Consider the following 22,837-nt stretch of genomic DNA (forward strand, 5'->3'; position numbering starts at 1 on the left):
CTGCATAAGTTGGCAGGCAATTTTGTAGTTTAATAGAATCCACAGATGTTTCACCTAAAGGCATTCATGTACTCTTCGCTTCTTAGACCGATTCATTAGATAACATAATGTCTGTCTGAGCGAGTGGGATTATACATTTCATATGTTTAGGAGAACAGACTGGTTTGGTCTGCATTCCGATGGTACGCTATGTCTTATGGGGGATCTTAAATACATGTATGATTACATGCATAAAATGACGGGGTTGAACAAGTGTGCATTTCCCTCTCTTCTAGTTGGCTTGCATGCAGTGCCATGGGATTGTGTTCATGTTAAATGTGTCTGGTGTTTCTCGTTACCCAATAGCCCCTACTTTTCAACAAGTTATTCTGCCACTTATATGCCAAATAACTTTAAGAGCCAGGGATTTTCAACAGGAGTAATTGTGGCTGGACAAAAAAGCCTCTGATTCTATGGTAACTTAGACAGGCTATATTATTTCCTGCAAATTAAACAGAATGGAAATTTCCCAGCTTATCATTGAAGCAAACATTCTTGTAAAATTACATGCAAATAGTCTGGAAAAATGGTAGCTTTTATAACAGCTAAATGTATCATTATACACTGTTTAGCTATTATACACTGGGTTTAGCAAAAGTGCAAAATACAAATGCAAGTTTATATTATGTATTTTATGTAAATAACCTTTATCAGCATAACGATGTGGAACAGTGTGTGAATAAAAGGGAAACACTATATATGAAAATATAACACTACATTCAGGCCAAGGCAAATAAATCATTTTGTCAATAGTATACTGTTTAGCAGTAAACAATACTTGCTTTAATAATCACTGTGATTACATTATTTTTATTGGTGATTTTAAAATATTTCTATCTGAAATCCAGCAATATTCAAGTTCTTAAATGTGTTAAAGTTTTGCATGAGTTACTTGACATGTGTTTCTTTGTTCTGTAATAAACAAAAACATCAAAGTTGTGATAAAATATTTTAGTAGACGTAAGGCTATTTTTCTACCTACAAGACTGATAAAAGGTGTTGTGAATGAATTTTAAAGAACAAATATGGAAAGTTTCCAATCGAAAGTAGAATAGTATATACAGCACAACATGAAAACTATAGATTTCAGCAGATTGCTTGTATTCCCATTTCAGATCTACAGGGGCGCTGTTCTCCCAAATTCAAGTTCAAATTCAAGCACACATTGCTGAGACCGCTGAAGTATTGATAAAACATTCAGCCATGCAGTCAAATAATTAAAATGTTTTCACAATGCAAACTATACATCTTAGTCACTACATTTACTAAATAATGTCCATGTAAAGAATTTATAATAAAAAATAATTTACAATAAAATAGTTCTTACCACCTTTCACAGTGTTATTCTTAAAAACACTTCAATAAATAAGATAATATTTACATGAAATAGAACTAACGGTTTACAACACCAAAACTATTAACGTGATTAGTGTAAAACGAAATATTATAGAATGATAATCTTAATCCAACAATTAATAAACGCATTTGAGCAATGATAAACAAGTAGCACACAGAAATTAGGCTACAGAAAGAAGAGCAGAAATAATAGGCTACATGTAAAACAAGAGTATGCTATACTACATTTCTCATGCATAGCCTAATCTAATGGATAGAAGCCTATATGAAATAGCAATATTGGCAATCACATGTCGAAAAGCGACTAAAATCAGTCCAAAACACACACTCGACAACAAATATTTCAGCATTGTTCACGATCTACATGGAAAGTCCATCCCATGTTTTAGCTGTTAAAGAAATTGCCAACTCCCGTTCAATAATTCTATTCTGTGGCCCTATTCAATATCACAGGTTCATGTTCAATAACTCCATTCCACGCCCATGTTCAATAAGCGATGTCCCTGTTCAATTGCTCCGCTCCGTGTTTTGCGCGCGCTCCCCCTCCTTTCTACTGAACTCCAGCCCCTCGCTCTCTCTGTATCAGCCTCTCACTCCGTCTCAATATGTCTCAAGATGGCGGCCAATGCGGGATCGATGTTTCAATATTGGAAGCGCTTTGATTTACAGCAGCTGCAGGTCAGCCTTTTTCCTTAAAGTTTCTCTGCTTTCTTGAAGCCTTATGCGTGGCAAACCGTTGTCGAGTTGTGGCTTCGCTCTTGAGCCCCTCTTTGCCGGTGTTTGTGGCCGCTTTTGGAGCTCTCTTCTCCCATTGATTAAAGCGGCTCTCTCGTTGATCGGAAATTGATCCTCTTTGTTCAATTCCCATCGATCAGACATCATGGCCGCGGGGAAGCGGTCACTATGGCAATTCCGTGAGCAAAGGCGATTCCACTCTCATGGAAGACTATTCTAGTTCAAAACTGGAAACTTAATACATTTGAGAGGATGTATTTGATGTTCTTGATGCGTTTTGTTTGAATAATTTGGTTAAAGAAAATAAGTGCATTGGTTGTCTCGAGCTCTCGTGGGTGGCGCTGTGGTGCTGAAACGAGATGGGTGCAGAAGAGTTAGGTGACTTATGTTATCTGTTTTACACTGGGAAATATTGCGTTTGAATAAGAAATATACAAAATGTTGTGACAGCATACATTTCATAATAGCTGTTTGTAGTTATTATTTTCGAGAAAAGCTTATCGCGAAGCATCGTGCTCTTTTTTTTTTAGGGAAGTGTTTTGCCTGCATCTAGGCAACTCGGTAGCTATTTTAATAACAAAAACAGTTTGATGTCTAGTTTGTGTCGTGGTTGTGCTAATCTGTAGAAAAAAAACATGTGTTTTGATATACAGGCCAGCGAAAGTGTGATTTGTACTCTTTATGCGTAGCCATGGGCTGTAGACATGGGTGAGAATATCCAAGTTCAAGTTTGCGTTATTTCAATCTGTAATAGTTTACCATTAACTAAATAACCAAGTTGTATGTTTTATTTCGTTTGAATTGTGCGCTCAATAGATTTTAAATGCATTATGAGTGCTCGAGCCACTTTTGCTTCCATAAAATGTCTATCTGCTTTATAATTTATAGTTCTGTATGGGCATATACTGCAGTTAAATTGAGCACGTATAGGCCTACACAAATTTGATAAATCGCTTATTTTGATTTCAACAGGTTAAAGTTATCTAAGACTGAAATTTGAATTGACTGTTGACTCATCGACAGCAGCAACTTGGGAGTGTAATTTTTGCATATTAGGCAAACGTGATTGGTTAATCGATAGGCCTATAGAATGAAGGTGTTATTGAATAGTCCCAATGAATGTGATTCGCTTTCATGAGGGTTACAGTCATTGTGAAGGCCATTTGTTACATTTAAACAAACTACTACCAATCGCAACATACGTATTTATGTAGCCTATATAGTCTAGGTAATCCTTTAAAATCAATATTTGTTTACTTTTTCTCTTTGGCTTTTATTCTGATTGGTAAATTTCAATGAACCTAGTTGCCTACTAAAAGCCTATTCAACTCCGATTTCGTGGATGTGTCGTTTTTGCATGTATTTTCCAGCCTACAAATGTAGGCTAATGATTCTCAAATTAAAGGGGGGTGTAATATCGATTCAGGTGGCCTAGGCTACTATCAAAGGAATGTTTGAAATGTACACGTCACTGAGTCTCACGGGTTTTTGCACATCATGTCAGGAGGGGAAATGAGACAATGCGTGCCCTTTTTCAATGGACAATATTTCCATCCCAAGATTAGAATGAAGTCTATTTAAAAGGTGCCGAAAATATATTGTTATTCATCCGTATGCCGTTTATTTTCGACCATTGTTTTCCATGCTACGGAGTGTATGCCATGGTCTTCTGCGGCCAGGGAACAGGTTGATCTCAATCACAGGGATGTGTTTTCTCAGCTATTTTGCCCCGTGCGACATGTACCATTGCCTCTTGAAATCATTGTATTTTTGAAAAGACAATGTGGGTGTATTTGACGGTGTATTTGACGGCAGACTCCTACTGTTCTTTCCCTATCTGAATTTGTTCACTCTATTTTGCGTCCAACTGGTTCGGGGATTTTCTGGAGGAATGTAACCTCGGCTCTCGATCTGAAATAATTTTTTTTGTAGAAGGAAAATAGCCTTACGGTTTTATGACTGATTTATGATTCTCACGCGAGGTGTGCTTTTGGCGCCACGAATATAATGCCTCATATTGTACCCACTGTAGCCAACCCCGATAATTGAGAGTTGCACATAGGCTCTTATTGTGTCTTTATTTAAATAGTTAAAGCGTTCTGCTTCACATTCTGTCTAGCAATAAAGTCAACATTGATTACATTTCATTTTGAAATGGTCATTAAGTTCATATGACTTTATGGCCACAGTTATCTACACTGAACAAAAAATATAAACAACATGAGTGAGCATTTCTCCTTTGCCACGATAATCCATCCACCTGACAGGTGTGGCATATCAAGAAGCTGATTAAACAGCATGTTCATTACACAGGTGCACCTTGTGCAGGGGACAATAAGGCTCCCAAGTGGCGTAGCAGTTTAAGGCACTGCGCCACTACAGACCCTGGTTTTTGGTCAGTGTAAATCAAATGGAATTTGTAATAGGTCTACCTTATTTAAGCAATACGGCCGGTGGGGGTGGTCAGTATATGGCCAATATACCATGGCTCAGCGCTGTTCTTATGCAGTGTGGAGTGCCTGGATACAGCCCTTAGCCGTGGTGTATTGGCAATATACCCCAAACCCCCGAAGTGCCTTATTGCTATTATAAACTGGTTACCAATGTAATTAGAGCAGTAAAAATAAATGTTTTATTTTACCTATGGTATATGGTCTGATATACCACAGCTATTATCAATCAGCACTCGGGGCTTGAACAGCCCAGCTTCTAATTGCATTTATAAACGGGGTGTTTTGAGCCCTGAATGCTGATTGGCTGACAGCTGTGGTATATCAGACCGTATAACAAAGCATGTATTTTTAATATACCACCCCCCCCCCCAGGCCTTATTGCTTAAATAAGGTAGGCCTATTACAAATTCCATTTGCTTTAAATTGAACAAAAATATTAATGCTGCATGCAACAATTTCATTGATTTTACTGAGATACATTTCATGAGGAAATACATTCATTAAGCCCTAATCTATAGATTTCACATAATACAGTTATGCATTTGTTGATCGAAGATACCTTATGAAAAAATGGGCCTCAGGATCTCATCACAGTATTTTTGTGCTTTCAAATTGCAATCGATAAAATGCAATTGTGTTCATTGTCCGTAGCTTATGCCTGCCCATACCATAACCCCACCACCACGGGGCACTCTGTTCACAACAGCAAACCACTCGCCCACACAACGCCATACATGTGGTCTGCGGTTGTGAGGCTGGTTGAACGTACTGCCAAATTCTCTAAAATTACTTTGCAGGCGGCTTATAGTAGAGAAATTAACATTGCATTCTCTGGGAACAGCCGTGGACATTCCTGCAGTCAGCATACCAATTACACGTTCCCTCAACTTGAGACACCTGTGGCCTTATTGTTTAATTATACCAATGGCATTGTTGAATATTTGTTTCTGATTGGCTTGAAGGGTATTCTAGAGCGTGCATTATTTCCTTATAATGAACGGTATATTTGCACAGTAGAATTCAATGGCTATAGTGTTGTTTTGTCTCTAGTCGTGATGTGTGTTTTATCCTATATTTATGTTATTTATTTAAAAATGTATATAATTTAATCCCAGCCCCCGTCCCCGCAGGGGGTCTTTTGCCTTCTGGTAGGCCGTCATTGTAAATAGGAATTTGTTCTTAACTGACTTGCCTAGTTATTTAAAAAAAAATATATAGTTCATTATTACATGTTATATGTTTGAGCTGCATTTGAAAGCAAAAGTCTAATTGAAAACATTATTGGCATTGTTGAATTAGATTTTCTTAATAGCAAGGTAGTTTGGTTAGCTGAACTAGCAAGTCTGTTTGTTTGGTTATAGCAACTACTGTCGCTATCTAGCAAACTTGCAATCCACTTCAGTGGATGTTGAACACATTTCTACCTGCAAATGAACACATCTAGGGGTAAATGTGCTATATTATACCCATGGTCTAAACGGGATAGTTACCTCGGGGCTCTATTCGTTCTCTGGAAAATAATGCAACTTTGTGGAATAGTAGTTCCACTCTGCTAGCTCGTCATTCATTATTTTCCAGATCGCATGGCCCTTCATTGATTATCTCTTATTAATTGGAACATCAAAACCAGTTAAATACGATTCTGAAATGTAAATGTATTCTCAAGTACAGTTATAATTTGTCTATTTTATATTTGAAGTAATACATTCAGTTAGATATATCTTGCATTATTAGGTTAATTTTGTTAAAATCTCATACTGAATATTTTGTGGGGTATTTTTTATGTTTAGAAAGAGTGAACCATTAATCTAGTCAGAAACCTTAACTACTATTATCAATCATTATCAACAACAAAATGCTTCTTCATCTTTTATTTAACCTTTATTTATCTAGGCAGGTCAGTAAAGAACAAATTCTTATTTACAATGACGGTCTACCCCGGCCAAACCCGGGCTTGGCCAATTGTGCAGCTGGAATGGTAGATGTGCAAAAGATGGATGTGCAAGTAGAAATACTGTGGTGCAAAAGGAGCAAAATTAATAAATACAGTATGGGGATGAGGTAGATAGATGGGCTGTATACACATGGGCTATGAACAGGTGCAGTGATCTGTGAGCTGCTCTGACAGCTGGTTCTTAAAGCTAGTGAGGGAGATGGGAATCTCCAGCTTCAGTGATTTTTGCAGTTCGTTCCAGTCAGTGGCAGCAGAGAACTGGAAGGAAAGGCGACCAAAGGAGGAATTGGCTTTTGGGGTGACCAGTGAGATATACCTGCTGGAGCGCGTGCTACAAGTGGGTGCTGCTATGGTGACCAGCGAGCTGAGATAGGGCGGGGCTTTACCTAGCAGAGTCTTGTAGATAACCTGTAGCCAGTGGGTTTGGCGACGAGTAAGAAGCGAGGGCCAGCCAACGAGAGTGTATAGGTCGCAGTGGTGAGTAGTGTATGGGGCTTTGGTGGCAAAACGGATGGCACTGTGATAGACTGCATACAATTTGTTGAGTAGAGTGTTGGAGGCTATTTTATAGATGATATCGCCGAAGTCGAGGATCTGTAGGATGGTCAGTTTTACGAGGGTATGTTTGGCAGCATGAGTGAAGGAAGCTTTGTTGTGAAATAGGAAGCCGATTCTAGATTTAATTTTTGATTGGAGATGCTTAATGTGAGTCTGGAAGGAGAGTTTACAGTCTAGTCAGACACCTAGGTAGTTGTAGTTATCCACGTATTCTAAGTCAGAGCCGTCCTGAGTAGTGATGCTGGATGGGCGGGCTGGTGCGGGCAATGATCGGTTGAATAGCATGCATTTAGTTTTATTTGCATTTAAGAGCAGTTGGAGGCCACGGAAGGAGAGTTGTATGGCATTGAAGCTCATCTGGAGGGTTGTTAACAGTGTCCAAAGAAGGGCCAGAAGTATACAGAATGGCATCGTCTGCTTAGAGGTGGATCTGAGAATCACCAGCAGCAAGAGCGATGTCATTGATGTATACAGAGAAGAGAGTCGGCCTGAGAATTGAACCCTGTGCCCCCCCATAGAGACTGCCAGAGGTCCGGACAACAGGCCCTCCGATTTGACACACTGAGCTCTATGGGACTCCCTATGGGACTCCCAATCACGGACGGATGTGATACAGTCTGGATTCGAACCAGGGACTCTAGTGATGCCTCTTGCACTGAGATGCAGTGTCTTAGACCGCTGCGCCACTCAACTGCTGCGCTTCCCAAAACATAAGACATGTTAACGACACATGTCTACCAATGGTATCCATTTAATGAGTGTGCATTGACTCTTGACAGCCATACATAGTTCTCGCATAAAGTATGCGTCATGTAGGGTTATGTTAAGAGGCCAGCAATAATCATGTTAAGACCCATCCAATGATATTAGTCAAGACAGCTGCTCAGCAGAGAGGAGCGAGTCGATGGCCTGACTGGAGGATCCAGACCCGACAGCAGGGTGGACTCAAGATTTCACCTCTATTATTGATGACAACTTATTTAATTTGCTGCAGTATTGCCACCGGTGAGTCTTTCTGACAGGGTATGCTCAGGCTTGTCAGGCACTGCGGTATGGCCTTTTCATCACCAGCGGCCACAGCCTCTTTTAATTGGACTCTCAGAATAAGGAGTTGCTAGTGATACCACATGTACATGTTACAAGTAATAAACCAGTATATTGTTTCTGTTTTTATGGCCTTCTCAAATTGGTGCATTCCAAATGGGAAAGACATTAAGCTTCAAGACAAACCTTAAATGGCTCGGCAGAAATAGGATTTCTGTCTCTGAGCCACTATCCCAAACAAGGCAACTGCTGCTTTCCACTCAGTGATCACCTGGGAAGCGCATCAGATAATGTAAATCCAAGATGTTGTAGTAGACCCAATGGTGATACCACCAGACATTCTAAAGCAGTTTATTTCCAACTGGAATGTAAGCTTATGTCTACAGCTTGTCAGTGTTACAGGCATTGAATGAGTTACAAGGATCAAGATGAATGTTTCTTCACAAGCTGTACGGGTACGTTCATGCAATCCTGTCTGAAAGACCACCAACATCAATCAGCGTTTTCCAAACTAGGGATCGCAACCCCATGTGGGGTCGGCTGATTTGAAAATGGGGTCGTGAGGAAAAAGTAAAAAATAAAATAAAAAACACTGCTTGGTTTATAGAACCTGGGTCAGTAACCTCCGGTAGCCGCTAGATGCGGTGGTGATAAACAGAGCGGTTTCTGTTTTCTTCCTACTTTTGAACAGTATAAACTACAAAATATTATGACACCATCACTGAAAGATAAGACTCAGGAACATGTATGTGTCTTCTGTTTCCCTTTGAATGCCATCAGGCCACACATGACCAGTTATAACAGAGTGGAGACGAGACACTAAATCAGAATGGGGGGGAAAGAACATCAATGTTCTTTTCTACACATAATATCATGCGTATTTGACTGATCTTCTGAACTTCCCAATGCCTTTGATGCATTTGTCACTTTAAATCATCCTTCAGATTGAAATACTGTCAAAAGTACTGTCAGACTGATTTGTAATAGACTGTCATTAAAAAATAAAAAAAGTAAACATTGGCCGTTGATTACATAACTCTTTTGACATGCCAGGGCAACTTTTTTTTTTTTATCAAAAAGGGGTCGTGGGTCAAAAAAGTTTGGGAACCCCTGACTGACCTACATATTAGGGCTGAGAATTGCAAGAGACTCCCCCTCGCAGCTTCAAACTGCATAGTTTTTTGGGGGCTCAATGCTAAAACTCAGTTAAAGTGGAACCAATCCATCGACAAATGCTACTCCCACTTCAGTATCATTATATCCTCATGTCCTGGATATTTGTCTAAGGTCATTCAACTAATGAACAGGGAGACTACAGTTTATGCACACTACAAATAGTGCATGTGCAAAGATCAGAGTTGGGGGCTAAAGAATTTGAAGGAAATTAACACACACACAACCCCTACAAGCCCGTCTCTCAGGTGTGGTGACTTTCAATATTTCCCCGCTCATCTCAGACAGACAGCCCACGGGAGCCCTTTGAAGCTTGGAATAAAAGGGTTTTCTTGTCAGGCATTTTTTGGGACATGCTCCTACGCTGCTTACAGTAGGCAGCTCAGTGTGAAACTTTGAAATGGCACCATTACAGGGCTGCCTTTTGAAGTTGAAAGGACGCCCACAGTTTCCTATTCAGGCCCTTGCTCTCCTGATTAAGTTTGATTTGGCTGTTTACATTCTTTGTGGGCCAAAATGTGCCAATCCCATTTCTCATGTGAGCCCTCAGACAGGGCCTCCTCAGAAAGCCTGCTCTCCTCTCCGTGTCCGATTGTCTGTCAGTTTGTTCTTCATTAGCCACTTTGTTTACAATCCTCCCCATGAATGAACAAAGGGTGTTTATCTAATCTATATTATTATTTTCCGTGGCTTTTATCTGCCGAATTTCGCAAATCTGTTTTTGATATAGTGTTTTATTGAAATGATCCATCTGAGGCGTGTGTCGTAAAATCTGTAATTATAGCATGTTTAATGTTTTACAGTTTTTCCACTGAACATTGCTTTTAATTTAAATTTCTGATGTGGAAAATGTAAACATTTTCAGGTTATTATTTTCCCAGAATTAATTCAGGTTTTAAACTATTAACACCTTTAAGGCAGACTGTAACATCTTTATGTGAATGAGCTTTATTATGTATATTGGGCCTACATTCAATTATAGTGAGAGCATTGTTGGAGTGTCTGGTTTGCAGTAGCTAGCTATGTGTTTGTTACCGTACAGAGAAGTTTGGTTTACTTGAGAGAAGAAGCTTGTTTGGTACAGTTCTCTTGCCCTTAGACCAGCCTCTGAGCTCATTTTCCACCTCTCCACATAGACGTCCGTTCCCATATAGGTTCTCAGCCATTTCAAAGGCGTTGGGCGGCCCCTCAGCATACCACCTGTGTTGATTCCATGTGGTTGGAAGGTGTCCAACTGTAGGTGAGATGCTGTGTTTTGAGGTATTCGGGCCTGTGTGTGGTCCTGCATTTTACACGTCAACATATGGAGATTAGTGAAGGAAGCAATGTCGCTCATGACTGCGCCATGGAGATTTGAGCTCCCCTGCGCCCTAAACTTGTGCTGGCCTGCCGTTGGCTGTAAACATATCAGTTTGATATTTACGATGTGGCAGACACAGGCTGGCTTTGGCTCCCCTGTGTTATTTTTAACCCTCTGTTGCCACTGAATTGCCAATTACATGGGTGCGTCTTGAGATATGCACCACTGCCAATAATTTGATGGAAGGATTATTTTCTCTGTGCTCTTCAACATAGACTAGAGTATTGACCTAGGTCTTGATTTAAAGATGCCTTGAAGCCACACAAGAAAGATCCATTCTTAAATATTATGTTCACGTTTCTATGAAGTTGTTTAATCTAAGTCAAAGTGAGAGCTGTATGCTCTCTGGTCCCTTAGGTCACATGTTTGTACAGCAGGATTTTAGATACACAGGCACCTGAGTATGAATCATCCATGCTGAAACAGGCAAATTCCTGACTAGCTCTGCCACATGTCAGTGAAAAAGCAGGAGCCTGCACTCAGGACTAAATTTAGAAAACTCCTTAATGTAGAAATTAAAGGAGAACTGTGCCTCAGTGCTCTGCTACCCCTCAACCCCCCCCACCACATACTCCCATCCCCTGTCGATTCCCCTGTCAGATCCACACCACTTCAAACCCCAACAAGCTTGTAAACAAGGCACAAAACAAGAGACATTTGCATGTCCCCATCCAAATTTAGCCCAAGCGTCTTTGACTTTCCTTTTTTTTGCCCTGGGAGTTCATAATTGCAAAGGAATACTTTATATTTATACGTTTCCACATAGCATTTGGGACCTGCAGTATTTCTTTTGACCAAATTCTTTCAGAGGCAACAAGGTTCTGTCCCGATCAGTCTGTGTGAGCAGTGCTGAATGCTCACAGCTGGAACTCCTTGTCTCCCTGCACAGTTAAATGCTGTAAGACGTACTCGGCGTAACTTATGTTCAGTATCTTTTTATCTCTCTTTTGTGGAAGAAGACTAGTCAGACATGTCTGTAAAAGCTCCGAAGAAATCCCATCGTTTGTGGTCATATTTATGATGCAGTGTAAATCATTTAAAAAATAATGTTCTTGAAATATGGAACACAACTGGATTAACAAATCAATTGAAATGTACCCCTTGCCTGGTAATATTTTCTTGTTCTGTAGCGAGCTGTGTTCAGCTGTCAGTGGTTTATCTCCACTGTCTGACAAATAGGTCCAGACCAATGATTTATGCACTAAATGACTGTCAGGGGGTGCTGTTTTTAAGCCACTGCGCCTCGATCATGGCACTACCCCACCATAGTAAAAAATATATTAGAAGCTATAGAAATGCATTTATTAATGTCTACATTTTGATTTCGCCACGTTTATTCTATTACATACATCTTAATGCATACCCTTAAATGGAATTGTGAGATATACCTAAAAAATGTAGAATATAAAAATATATAAACATTTTCCTGAAGTATAATTTTTTGAAAGTACTGTTACTTTCCTCACTACAACAAAAAATGCTACATTTACAATCTACATTTGTCCTCAAAACATTTAGCAGACACTCTTATCCAGGGTTTATATACATTTTACATTTTAGTAATTTAGCAGACACGCTTATCACGTCACGTGTTGAATGCGAAACGATGGAGAGCTCAGTTGTTTTGAAAGTCTCTGAAAAAGTGTTCTATTGAATACAATGGTAGGTTACTAGCTATCTTTTTTTGAATTTGGATCGCGCGACGCAGTTAGCCTCAGTTGCTGGTACTGCTATATCTCCAGGGATCCTGCTAACCAAAAGTCTGCTTGGCATAGCAGCTAGCCCAGCTGCTAACTAGCTATCAAGCTAGCAACGTTTCCTTGACAGCTTGAACACAGTCCGTGAAGCGTTTAGCCCTTGAGGTGGAGCAAGCCCACAGGTCTGGTAAACATGTAACCAGCCTAGGTGACAGACCCAAGCCGATAGTGGTGAAGTTCCTGAGGTTTTACCTTTTCACGTGTGCGTTACGCAACATGACAATTAACCCGTGTTGCCCTCAAACCAAGGCACACTGCCTGCTAATTATCTATAGGCTATGTTTCAACTGGTCAATTTCAAATTATTTTCAAAGAAGTTTTATTTTCTACCAACAGTTTGAATTGAGGTGAGTTCTGCCTCCTCATTAATTCACATAAGAAGTATCCCATTTCACTATTGAGGACAATTTATGTTTGAGACTTTACTGAGCCGAACAAACTTCTCTCTTCAACGACAGCCCAAGCACTCCCCCAGTGTTTCCCCAGATCAAGTGTGAAGACATTGCACTTCTCTAGTCTTGGCACATTTTCTGACTGGTTCCCCGCATTGTCTTTGTTCTTTTCTTTAGAAATAGTAACTTTCGACATGTGTGCGTTCCTATCAAAGTAAGTGCCTTATTTTATGTATATCATGTTGTCGTTTCGGCTGTAGCATACCGTATGGAGCATCATGTATTTACTGTTTTATTCACATGTTATTCTAGTTCTGGTGACAAATCATGCATTCCGATTCTTGCGTAGATTGTAATGGACACACGTGTGTAAAATACTTTTTTGAAAGCTGTACTGATTATGATGAGCTAATGCTAAGCTATTTTCCAGCTGTATGTGGCGCCATCTTTGTTGATGTCATACCATGCATTCTGGTTGTCACATAAGCACCTATCAGACCAAAGATGTTATAATAAGGGATATTTCACTTGACTGACTTATGGCGCTTTCAAGACAACTGGGAACTCTGAAAAGTCTGAGGTCAAATTATGACGTCAGTGATCTTCCGGTCGGAAGGTTGGCGCTCTAGAAAGAGGCCAGATTCCGAGTTAGATGACGGTTCAAAACAATTTTCCCCAGAACGGAGCTCGGTCCCCCTCCCAGAGTTCCTAGTTGTCTTGAACGCACTGAAGTGGAAGTCGGAGATTTCCGATTTCCCAGTTGTTTTGAACACGGCATCTGATTTTTAATATGGGTTACCAGCTCAGACCCCCGTTTGCGTTTTAACTTCTCCTTGCCTTGTCCCCCATTTATTGATAAATTCCCTATCATAGTAATATTTCCTTCATCATAGCCCCCCACGATATCTTTACCGATTTCTACCCCCCATGGACTAGGCTTGTATTTGGGGTGAATATCTGTGAGGTGATAACATTTTATTTGCTTTGTGTTTAGTCAAAAGGTAAACGACTTGTCAAGTCACGTGCTCCGGTTCTTGTATACACTGTAAAAAGTACATAGAAGATTTGTAGTAGGCTGAAAAGTGGCCAAACTAAGTTAATGTTTTTCAGGCAATGGGCCCAGGCATCTTTTTTATTTCATTTATTTATTTTGTTGAATTTTACTCATTTTTCTCCCCAATTTCGTGGTATCCAAATGTTATTAGCTACTATCTTGTCTCATCGCTACAACTCCCGTACGGGCTCGGGAGAGACGGAGGTTGAAAGTCATGCGTCCTCCGATACACAACCTAACCAAGCCGCTCTGCTTCTTAACACAGCGCGCATCCAACCCGGAAGCCAGCTGCACCAATGTGTCGGAGGAAACACCATGCACCTGGCAACCTTTGTTAGCGTGTACTGCGCCCGGCCCGCTACAGGAGTCGCTGGTGCGCGATGAGACAAGGATGTCCCTACCAGCCAAACCCTCCCTAACCCGGAGGGTTTGTGCATCGCTCCACGGACCTCCCGGTTGCAGCCGGTTACGACAGAGCCTGGGCGTGAACCCAGTGTCTCTGGTGGCACAGCTGGCGCTGACTGCAGCGCCCTTAACCACTGCGCCACCCGGGAGGCCTGGGCCCAGGCATCTTTGACCTTGAGTTTGTTTATTTGCGTCTTATAGCGAATGACATTCTGGGATTAGGGAGGTTTCTCTTGTCAAACATTAAAAAACCATGGCTACCATCATAAAAATGTAGCTGCTGTTAGCTTTGCTGGCAGGCATCTCTTTTCTAAACAATATTACATTTCTCCCTTGTGCTCACCTGAATGTGGTACATTGTAAACAGGTCTGGCTGTTAGGTCGCTAATTTATGTTTTTTTTCTTCTTCACTGAAAACTGTTATTTAGCCTGGTTTATGGAATGAGTTTAGCTGTGGATGTGTTCTGTGTGATGTTTGGATGATGATGTTCGCGTGTATCATTTATTGAGGAATAAAGTTGTAAAGACCAATATTTTCCAGCAGTACAATACATTGTTCAGATGCTTTTCGGACAATAAATCAAGTCAAACTTTATTTGTCACATGCGCCGAACACAACAAGTGTAAACCTTACTGTGAAATGCTTACTTACAAGCCCTTAACCAACAGTGCAGTTCAAGAAAGAGTTAAGAAAATATTTACCAAATAAACTAAAGTAAAAATAATAAAATAACAGGGCTATTATACAGGGGATACCGGTACCGAGTCAGTGTGGAGGTACAGGTTAGTCGAGGTAATTTGTACATGTAGCGAGGGTGTGAAGTGACTATGCATAGATAATAAACAGCGAGTAGCAGCAATGCTGTTTAGATGCGTTTGTTGTGTCATACGTTCTGTTGATACTGTTCCAAACACATATTGGTGACGGTACGCTGCAGGGACCAGTCAACAATGATCACAAATATGTGATCGTATGCGTCGAAGGGTTGAGGACAAGATGGCTGTTCTGCAGAGAGCCAAGAACTTGAGAGGAACCAACATTTTCCTCAACAAGGACAGCTCTGAAGCTGTGCAATCTGCCAGAGAGCATAGGAACAATGTTTACATCTGCTACGACAGTCTCATTGTCCACCCTCCTTCCCAAAATCCTGGGAGGAATGAGAGAGACGAGCTTCAGGGTCAGTAGCTTCAGCCCAACATTACACACTTACGCTTGTATTTTGTCTCCATATTATAAGCTACGCGGAAAGTGCTAAGGATAGCCCATATTAGTATATGTAGACTTAGCAAGTTATTGATTTTCATTAACCTTATTTCTAACATCGGAAGGGATTCATATATTGGCCATCTCTGAAACTCACTTAGATAATTATTTTGATACAGCAGTGGTAATACAGGGATATAACTGCAGAAAAGACAGGAATGTTTATGGGGGAGGTTTTTGCTGTATATGTTCAGAGCCATATTCCTGTAAAGCTTAGATATCATGTCTTCACTAATGCTGCAGAGCTTTGCTCCAAAGCTTTATCAGATTCCATTGGCTGTAGAATTGTGGGAATAACAACAAGTAAAGCCAGTGCGCCAAAGGTTGGTCCTAAAGTAATTCATATATTATTTTGTTGAAGATGTAAAATGTTGGTCTGTGTAGGAAGTGAATCCAGATGCAGCACTGGAAGTATTTGTAAAATATATTAATTCCAATTGTTTACAAGAATGCACCTGTTAAGAAACTTACTGTGAACAGTTTGAGCCCCCTGGGTTAATGATGAATTGGAAAATGTAATGGTTCAAATACATTTAGCAAAAGAGGTGGCAAACAAGTCCGACTGCTCAGCTGATTGATTGACATACTTTAAATTGAGAAATGTTGTGACTAAATTTAAGGAAAATAAATTAGATTACCAAACAAGGATAGAATACATAAACACAGTGGAAAAAATACTTTGGAGTACCTTTTTTATTTGTAATTTTTATTTTATTTAACTAGGCAAGTTAAGAACAAATTCTTATTTACAATGATAGCCAACCAAAAGGCCTCCTGAGGAGACAGGGGTTGGGATTAAAAAATAAATTAAGTGATATCATGGACAGAACTCAACTCAATTCATTATCATTAATTGAAGTTGATGGGTCATTTATAACACAACCTTTCGATATTGCCAATCATTTCATGACTATTTCACTAGTAAATTGGAAAAACTCAGTGAAATGACATTGAACAATGAACCATTGTATTTTTTGTATAAAATATCTAATAATGAGAGAAGGATTGCACTTTTGAATTGGGTCAAGTTTGGGTGGGAGAGGTGGAAAAACTATTGTTATTCATCAATAGTGACAAGCCACCAGGTACATTCTGTTGTTTCACATCTTGAATTTAAAATGTATGAAGTGTAGAATTGTTTTGACACTGGCCTACACATAATGCCCCAAATGAATGAATATCATATTTGATGTTTTCTCTCAATGATTGAATGTACTGTAACACAATGATTGATTGTGGGTGTCATGACACATATTTAGACTTGTTGTGACATATATTGTGTAATTTTTTTGGTCTGGTTATGACCCACAAACCCACAAAACCTACCACACAAGGCAAAACATTCCATTACACCATAGTCTGCGTGTCAACAGTGTGTTTATGTTACATATATATTTTTAATTGACCATATTATCATTGTAATTACACACACATTGATGTCAGACATGCACCTACCCCAATGCTCTGTTTGCTGATGACAGCGATGAATGCAGGAGCAGGACAAGCCCCCTTCTTTTTGACTGATGACTGATATAAGGGCATGTACATGATAGGCCTATCTGTCCTATATGATTATGATGATCATCATGCTTCTTGACAGTGTCATAAAGTTATGTAAACTTTTATGACATTATGACATGGTTATGACCCCGACATACACTGGTTGTCAAGTAAATTGTTACCGATTGTACACACATGATTTCAGTTTGTGTGTGTGATATGTTTATTTCGACATTTATAAAGAAACGTAACAGTGGAAACGCTGCCATGTTGATCTAAGCTTTGCTGTTGGAATAGCACATTAGTGTTCCGACTTTCGGCTGTTACAGATGCACCTCCCCCAACTTTACTCCTGGACTTTCGTCTACAGTCGGTTGCTTTCGCCTTACCACTCAAATGTGCCCATCAAGTCAAGAATTATGTGGGACACCGGGCTGAAGGGAGTTGTGGTTTTCATTTAAGCAAATTTTTAACTTAGTTCAGTGTAAAATACAAGCAAAACGTAATGAACTACAATGACCATAATCTATTGCGCCTGCTTTTCCCAGCTTGAACAGAGACTGATCAGAGGAAGAGGCGAAGCAAAATGTTTCACTCTCACCAAAATCTGTCCAAAATAAGCCCAATGCATTTCTACGGCCTTATGTTGGACCTAAGCTTGTTGACTGCCTTCCCGCCTTTGGGACAACGATTCCCATTGTTAGGGTGGAGACATGAGCATCTTGTCATTATATACAGATCTCTGGAAGGGTACACTTTTACGCCTGCTACGTTAGGTTAGATACATACAGACCACATGAGAGAGGAAAGAACACAACACAACATCGAGAGGGACAGAGCCAGGTCGTGAAAGTATACCTTATCTACTCTGAAGAACTAGTAAAATGATTTGAGTCAGACAGCTCTGCAGCATACTTAGGCAGGCTAGGTAAATAGGAAGACTAAAGACAGTACAGTATTGGGAGCACATCTAGATACAGTGCATTTGCAAGGCAGTCAGACCCCTTGACTTTTTCCACATTTTGTTACGTTAGTCTTTTTCTAAAATGGATTACATAAAAAAATTGTTCATCAGTCTACACACAATACCCCAAAATTACAAAGTGAATAAAGGTTTTTAGTATTTGTTGAAAATGTATTAAAAATATAAAACCGATACCTTATTTACCTAAGTATTCACACCCTTTTCTATGAGACATGAAATTGAGCTCAGGTACATGCTTTTTCCATTGATCATCCTTGAGATGTTTCTACAACTAGATTGGAGTCCACCTGTGGTGAATTCAATTGATTGGACATTATTTGGAAAGGAACACACCTGTCTATATAAGGTCCCACAGTTGACAGTGCATGTCAGAGCAAAGACCAAGCAATGAGGTCAAAGGAATTGTCCGTAGAACTCCAAGCCAGGATTGTGTCGAGGCACAGATCTGGGGAAGGGTACCAAAAAATGTCTGCAGCATTGAAGGTCCCCGAGAACACAGAGGTCTCCATCATTCTTAAATGGAAGAAGTTTGGAACCACCAAGACTCTTCCTAGAGCTGGCTGCCCTGCTAAACTGAGCAATTAGGGGAGAAGGGCCTTGTTCAGGGAGGTGACCAAGAACCAAATGGTCTCTCTGACAGAGTTCCTCTGTGGAGATGGAAGAACCTTCCAGAAGGACAACTATCTCTGCAGCACTCCCCTATTCAGGCCTTTATGGTAGAGTGGCCAGACATAATCCACTCCTAAGTAAAAGGCACATGGCAGCCCGCTTGGAGTTTGCCAAAAGGCACTTAAACAACTCTGACCACGAGAAACAAGATTCTCTGGTCTGATGAAACCATTATTGAAAACTATTTGGTCTAAATGCCAAGCGTCATGTCTGGTGGAACCTGGCACCATACGCATGGTGATGGCAGCATGGTGATGGCAGCATGGTGATGGCAGCGTCATACTGTGGGGATGTACTGAGGGATCATTGATAAACCTGCCACAGAGTGCTCCGGACAGACTGGGGCGAAGTTTCCCCTTCCAACACGACAAAGTCCCTAAGCACACTGCCAATCGAATCAAATTTTTGGTCAGATGCACCGAAACCGTGAAATACTTACTTACAATTGTCTCTGACAATTTTATGGGCCTTCCTCTGACACTGCCTAGTATATAGGTCCTGGATGGCAGGAAGCTGGACCCCAGTGATGTACTGGTGTGCCAAGTTTGTAGCGTCATACCCAAGAAGACTCGAGGGTGTAATTGCTGTCAAAGGTGCTTCAACAAAGTACTGAGTAAAGGGTCTGAATACTTAAGTAATTGTGATATTTTAGAATAAGCCTGTAATGTAACAGAATGTGGAAAAAGTCAAGGGGTCTGACTACTTTCCGTTTGCATGTACTTTCCGGATGTGAGGCGGCAGGTAGCCTGGTTCGAGCATTGGGCCAGTAACCAGAAGGTTTCTAGATCGAATCATGAGCTGACAAGGTAAAAAAAAAAACTTTAGTTCTGCCCTGAACAAGGCAGTTAACCCACTGTTCCTAGGCTGTCATTGTAAATAAGAATGTGTTCTTAACTGACTTGCCTAGTTAAATAAAGGTTAAATATATATTTATTTTAATTTTAGATGGTCTGGCTGGCTGACTGCTACTGCCTGAGATGAGATGATGACTTTAACGAATGAAAATAATAGTCATTAAATAAAAACTAAGTAAAATAAACTGACTTTTTTTTTTTTTTTACCTTTATTTAACCAAGAAGGGCTCATTGAAATTTGAAATCTATTTTTTGACAGAATCCTGGCCAAGATAGGCAGCACCAAGTCATTACACAATTACAGACAGACATGCAAAACTACAAGTAATCTAGTAAAAACCATATTCACAAGAGTACAACAAAATCATAAAACAGCAAATTAAAAACAGGTTGACAGGTTAGGGAATCATTCTCAAAATCCTTCATCCAGTGATTTAAAAACACCAATTGGGACAAGTTCAATATATTATTTAATAATCAGTTCCTGTTTTTCTATTGATTTCTACCCAATGTGGACCTGAAAGAGACAATGGAATAATTTCAATGTTTTTGCAATTTAATGTTCACTATCTTTGGCTTTGGAATTTCCATTGAAAAGCTCTAAAATCATTGTATAATTTTATTTTTTTCATAATGCATTTATTGTTAAAAGTAATAAACGAAAACAAAAACCGAAATAACGTTTTACACTGAACAAAAATATTAATGCAACACGTAAAGTGTTGGTCCCATGTGTCATGAGATGAAATAAAAGATCCCAGAAATGTTCCATATAAACAAACTTATTTCTCTCAAATCTTGTGCACACATTTGTTTACATCCCTCTTAGTGAGCATTTCTCATTTGCGAAGATAATATATCCACCTAACAGGTGTGGCATATCAAGATGCTGATTATACAGCATGATCATTACACAGGTGCACCTTGTGCTGGGAACAAAAGGCCACTCAAAAATGTGCAATTTGGTCACACAACACAATGCCACAGATGTCTCAAGTTTTCAGGATGTGTGCAATTGACATGTTGACTGCAGGAATGTCTACCAGACCTTTTGCCAGTGAATTTAATTTCTCTACCATAAGCCAGCTCAAGTTATTTTAGAGTATTTGTCAGTACATCCAACCGGCCTCAACCCGCAGACCACGTGTATGGTGTCGTGTGGGCGAGCGGTATGCTGATGTCAATATTGTGAACTGAGTGCCCCACATGGTGGCAAATGTGTCATGGTATTGGCAGGCATAAGCTACAGACAACGAACACAATTGCATTTTATTGATGGCTATTTGAACGTACACAAATACTGCGACGAGATCCTGAGGCCCACTGTTGTGCCATTCATCTGACACCCTCACCTCATGTTTCAACATGATAATGCACGGCCCCATGTTGCAAGGATCTGTACACAATTCATAGAAGCTGAAAATGTCCCAGTTCTTCTATGGCCTGCATACCCTCCAGCCATGTCAACCATTGAGCAGTTTGGGATGCTCTGGATTGATGTGTACGACAGCGTGTTCCAGTTCCCGACAATATCCAGCAACTAGGCACAGCCATTTTAAGAGGAGTGGAACATCATTCCAGAGGCCACTATCAAGAGCCTGATCAACTCCATGTGAAGGAGATGTGTCATGTTGAGGCAAATGGTTGTCACACCAGATACTGACTGGTTTTCTGATCCACGCCCCTACTTTATTTTTTTAAGGTATATGTGACCAACAGATGCTTATCTGTATTCCCAGTCATGTGAAATGTATAGGTTTGGGCCTAATGAATTTATTTAAATTGACTGATTTTTATCTACAGTGCATTCTGAAAGTATTCAGACCCCTTAACTTTTTCCACATTTTGTTACGTTACAGCCTTATTCTAAAATGGAATTAAATGTTTTTATAAAAACATCTCAAACTATACACACTGCACCATAATGACAAAGCAAAAACAGGTTCATAGAAAATTTGACCCAAAAAACGAAACAAACTGAAATATCACATTTACATAAGTATTCAGACTCTTCACTCAGTACTTTGTTGAAGCACCTTTTGGCAGCGTTTACAGCCTCGAGTCTTCTTGGGTATGATGCTACAATCTTGGCACACCTGTATTTGGGGAGTTTCTCCCATTCTTCTCTGCAGATCCTCTCAAGCTCTGTTAGGTTGGATGGGGAGCATTGCTGCACAGCTATTTTCAGGTCTCTCACGATGTTCGATCGGGTTCAAGTCCGGGCTCTGGCTGGGCCACTCAAGGACATTCAGACAATTGTTCCGAAGCCAGTCCTGCTTTGTCTTTGCTGTGTGCTTAGGTTTGTTGTCCTGTTGAAGGTGAACCTTTGCCCCTGTCTGAGATCCTGAGCGCTCTGGAGCAGGTTTTAATTATTTTGTTCAGTATTATAATGGAACCGACCTCAAAAAGCACTAAACGCTAAACGCGAGGAGCTGCTGCTTCTGCAAAAGCTAATGAGGATCCAAATGAACTAATACATATACATTTTGTTAGTGCATTCATCTTTAGACAGCTAGGTGGGACAACCACAGTCATAGCTACTTTATTGAGGAAAAATGTACTTGCTATCAGCAAGGAAAGTCGAGTGTGAGGGTCAGTTCATGAATGCCATGCTTTTATTTTGTACAGGCTTCCTTCTTTTCATTCTGTCATTTAGGTTAGTATTGTGGAGTAACTTCAATGTTGCTGATCCATCCTCAGTTTATCCTATGACAGCCATTAAACTTGAACTATTTTAAAGTTAACATTGGCCTCATGGTGAAATCCCTGAGCGGTTTTCATTCTCTCCGGCATCTGAGTTAGGAAGGACACCTGTATCTTTGTATCGACTGGATGTATTGAACTGGATGTATTGAACACCATTTAAAATTGTCATTAACATCTTCACCATGCTCTATATTCAATGTCTTGTTTTTTTTTTTTTTTTTACCCATCTACCAATAGGTGCCCTTTGCGAGGCATTGGAAAACCTCCCTGGTGTTTTTGGTTGAATATGTTTTTGAAATTCACTGCTCGACTGTAGGGCCTTTATAGATGAATATGTGTGGGGTACAGAGATGAGGTAGCCATTAAACAATCATGTTAAAACTATTCTTGCACACAGAGTCCATGCAACTTATGTGACTGTTTAACCCGTTTTTAGACCTGAAATTATTTAGGGTTGCCATAGACATTTCAGCGTTTCATTTTTTATTAATTTGTGAACATTTCTCAAAACACAATTCCACTTTGACATTATGGCGTATTATGTGTATGCCGGTGACCCCCCCCCCCCCCAAAAAAAAA

At 40.0% G+C, this 22,837-nt stretch overlaps 1 protein-coding gene across 5 annotated transcripts in view; it reads left to right on the forward strand.

Moving 5' to 3' along the window:
• Positions 1-1,962: 1,962 nt before the first annotated feature.
• LOC135548655 (homeobox protein cut-like 1) overlaps positions 1,963-22,837 on the forward strand; it is a 250,386-nt gene continuing 229,511 nt past the window's right edge. For all 5 annotated transcript variants that reach the window (XM_064978472.1, XM_064978476.1, XM_064978475.1 and 2 more), the window contains exon 1: positions 1,963-2,073. In XM_064978472.1, coding sequence (XP_064834544.1) covers positions 2,011-2,073 — 63 coding nt within the window. In that variant the 5' untranslated portion in view covers positions 1,963-2,010. The remainder of the gene's footprint in view (positions 2,074-22,837) is intronic.

This window comes from Oncorhynchus masou, chromosome 11 (genome assembly GCF_036934945.1).
Source record: "Oncorhynchus masou masou isolate Uvic2021 chromosome 11, UVic_Omas_1.1, whole genome shotgun sequence".
NCBI classification, from domain to species: Eukaryota; Metazoa; Chordata; class Actinopteri; order Salmoniformes; family Salmonidae; genus Oncorhynchus; species Oncorhynchus masou.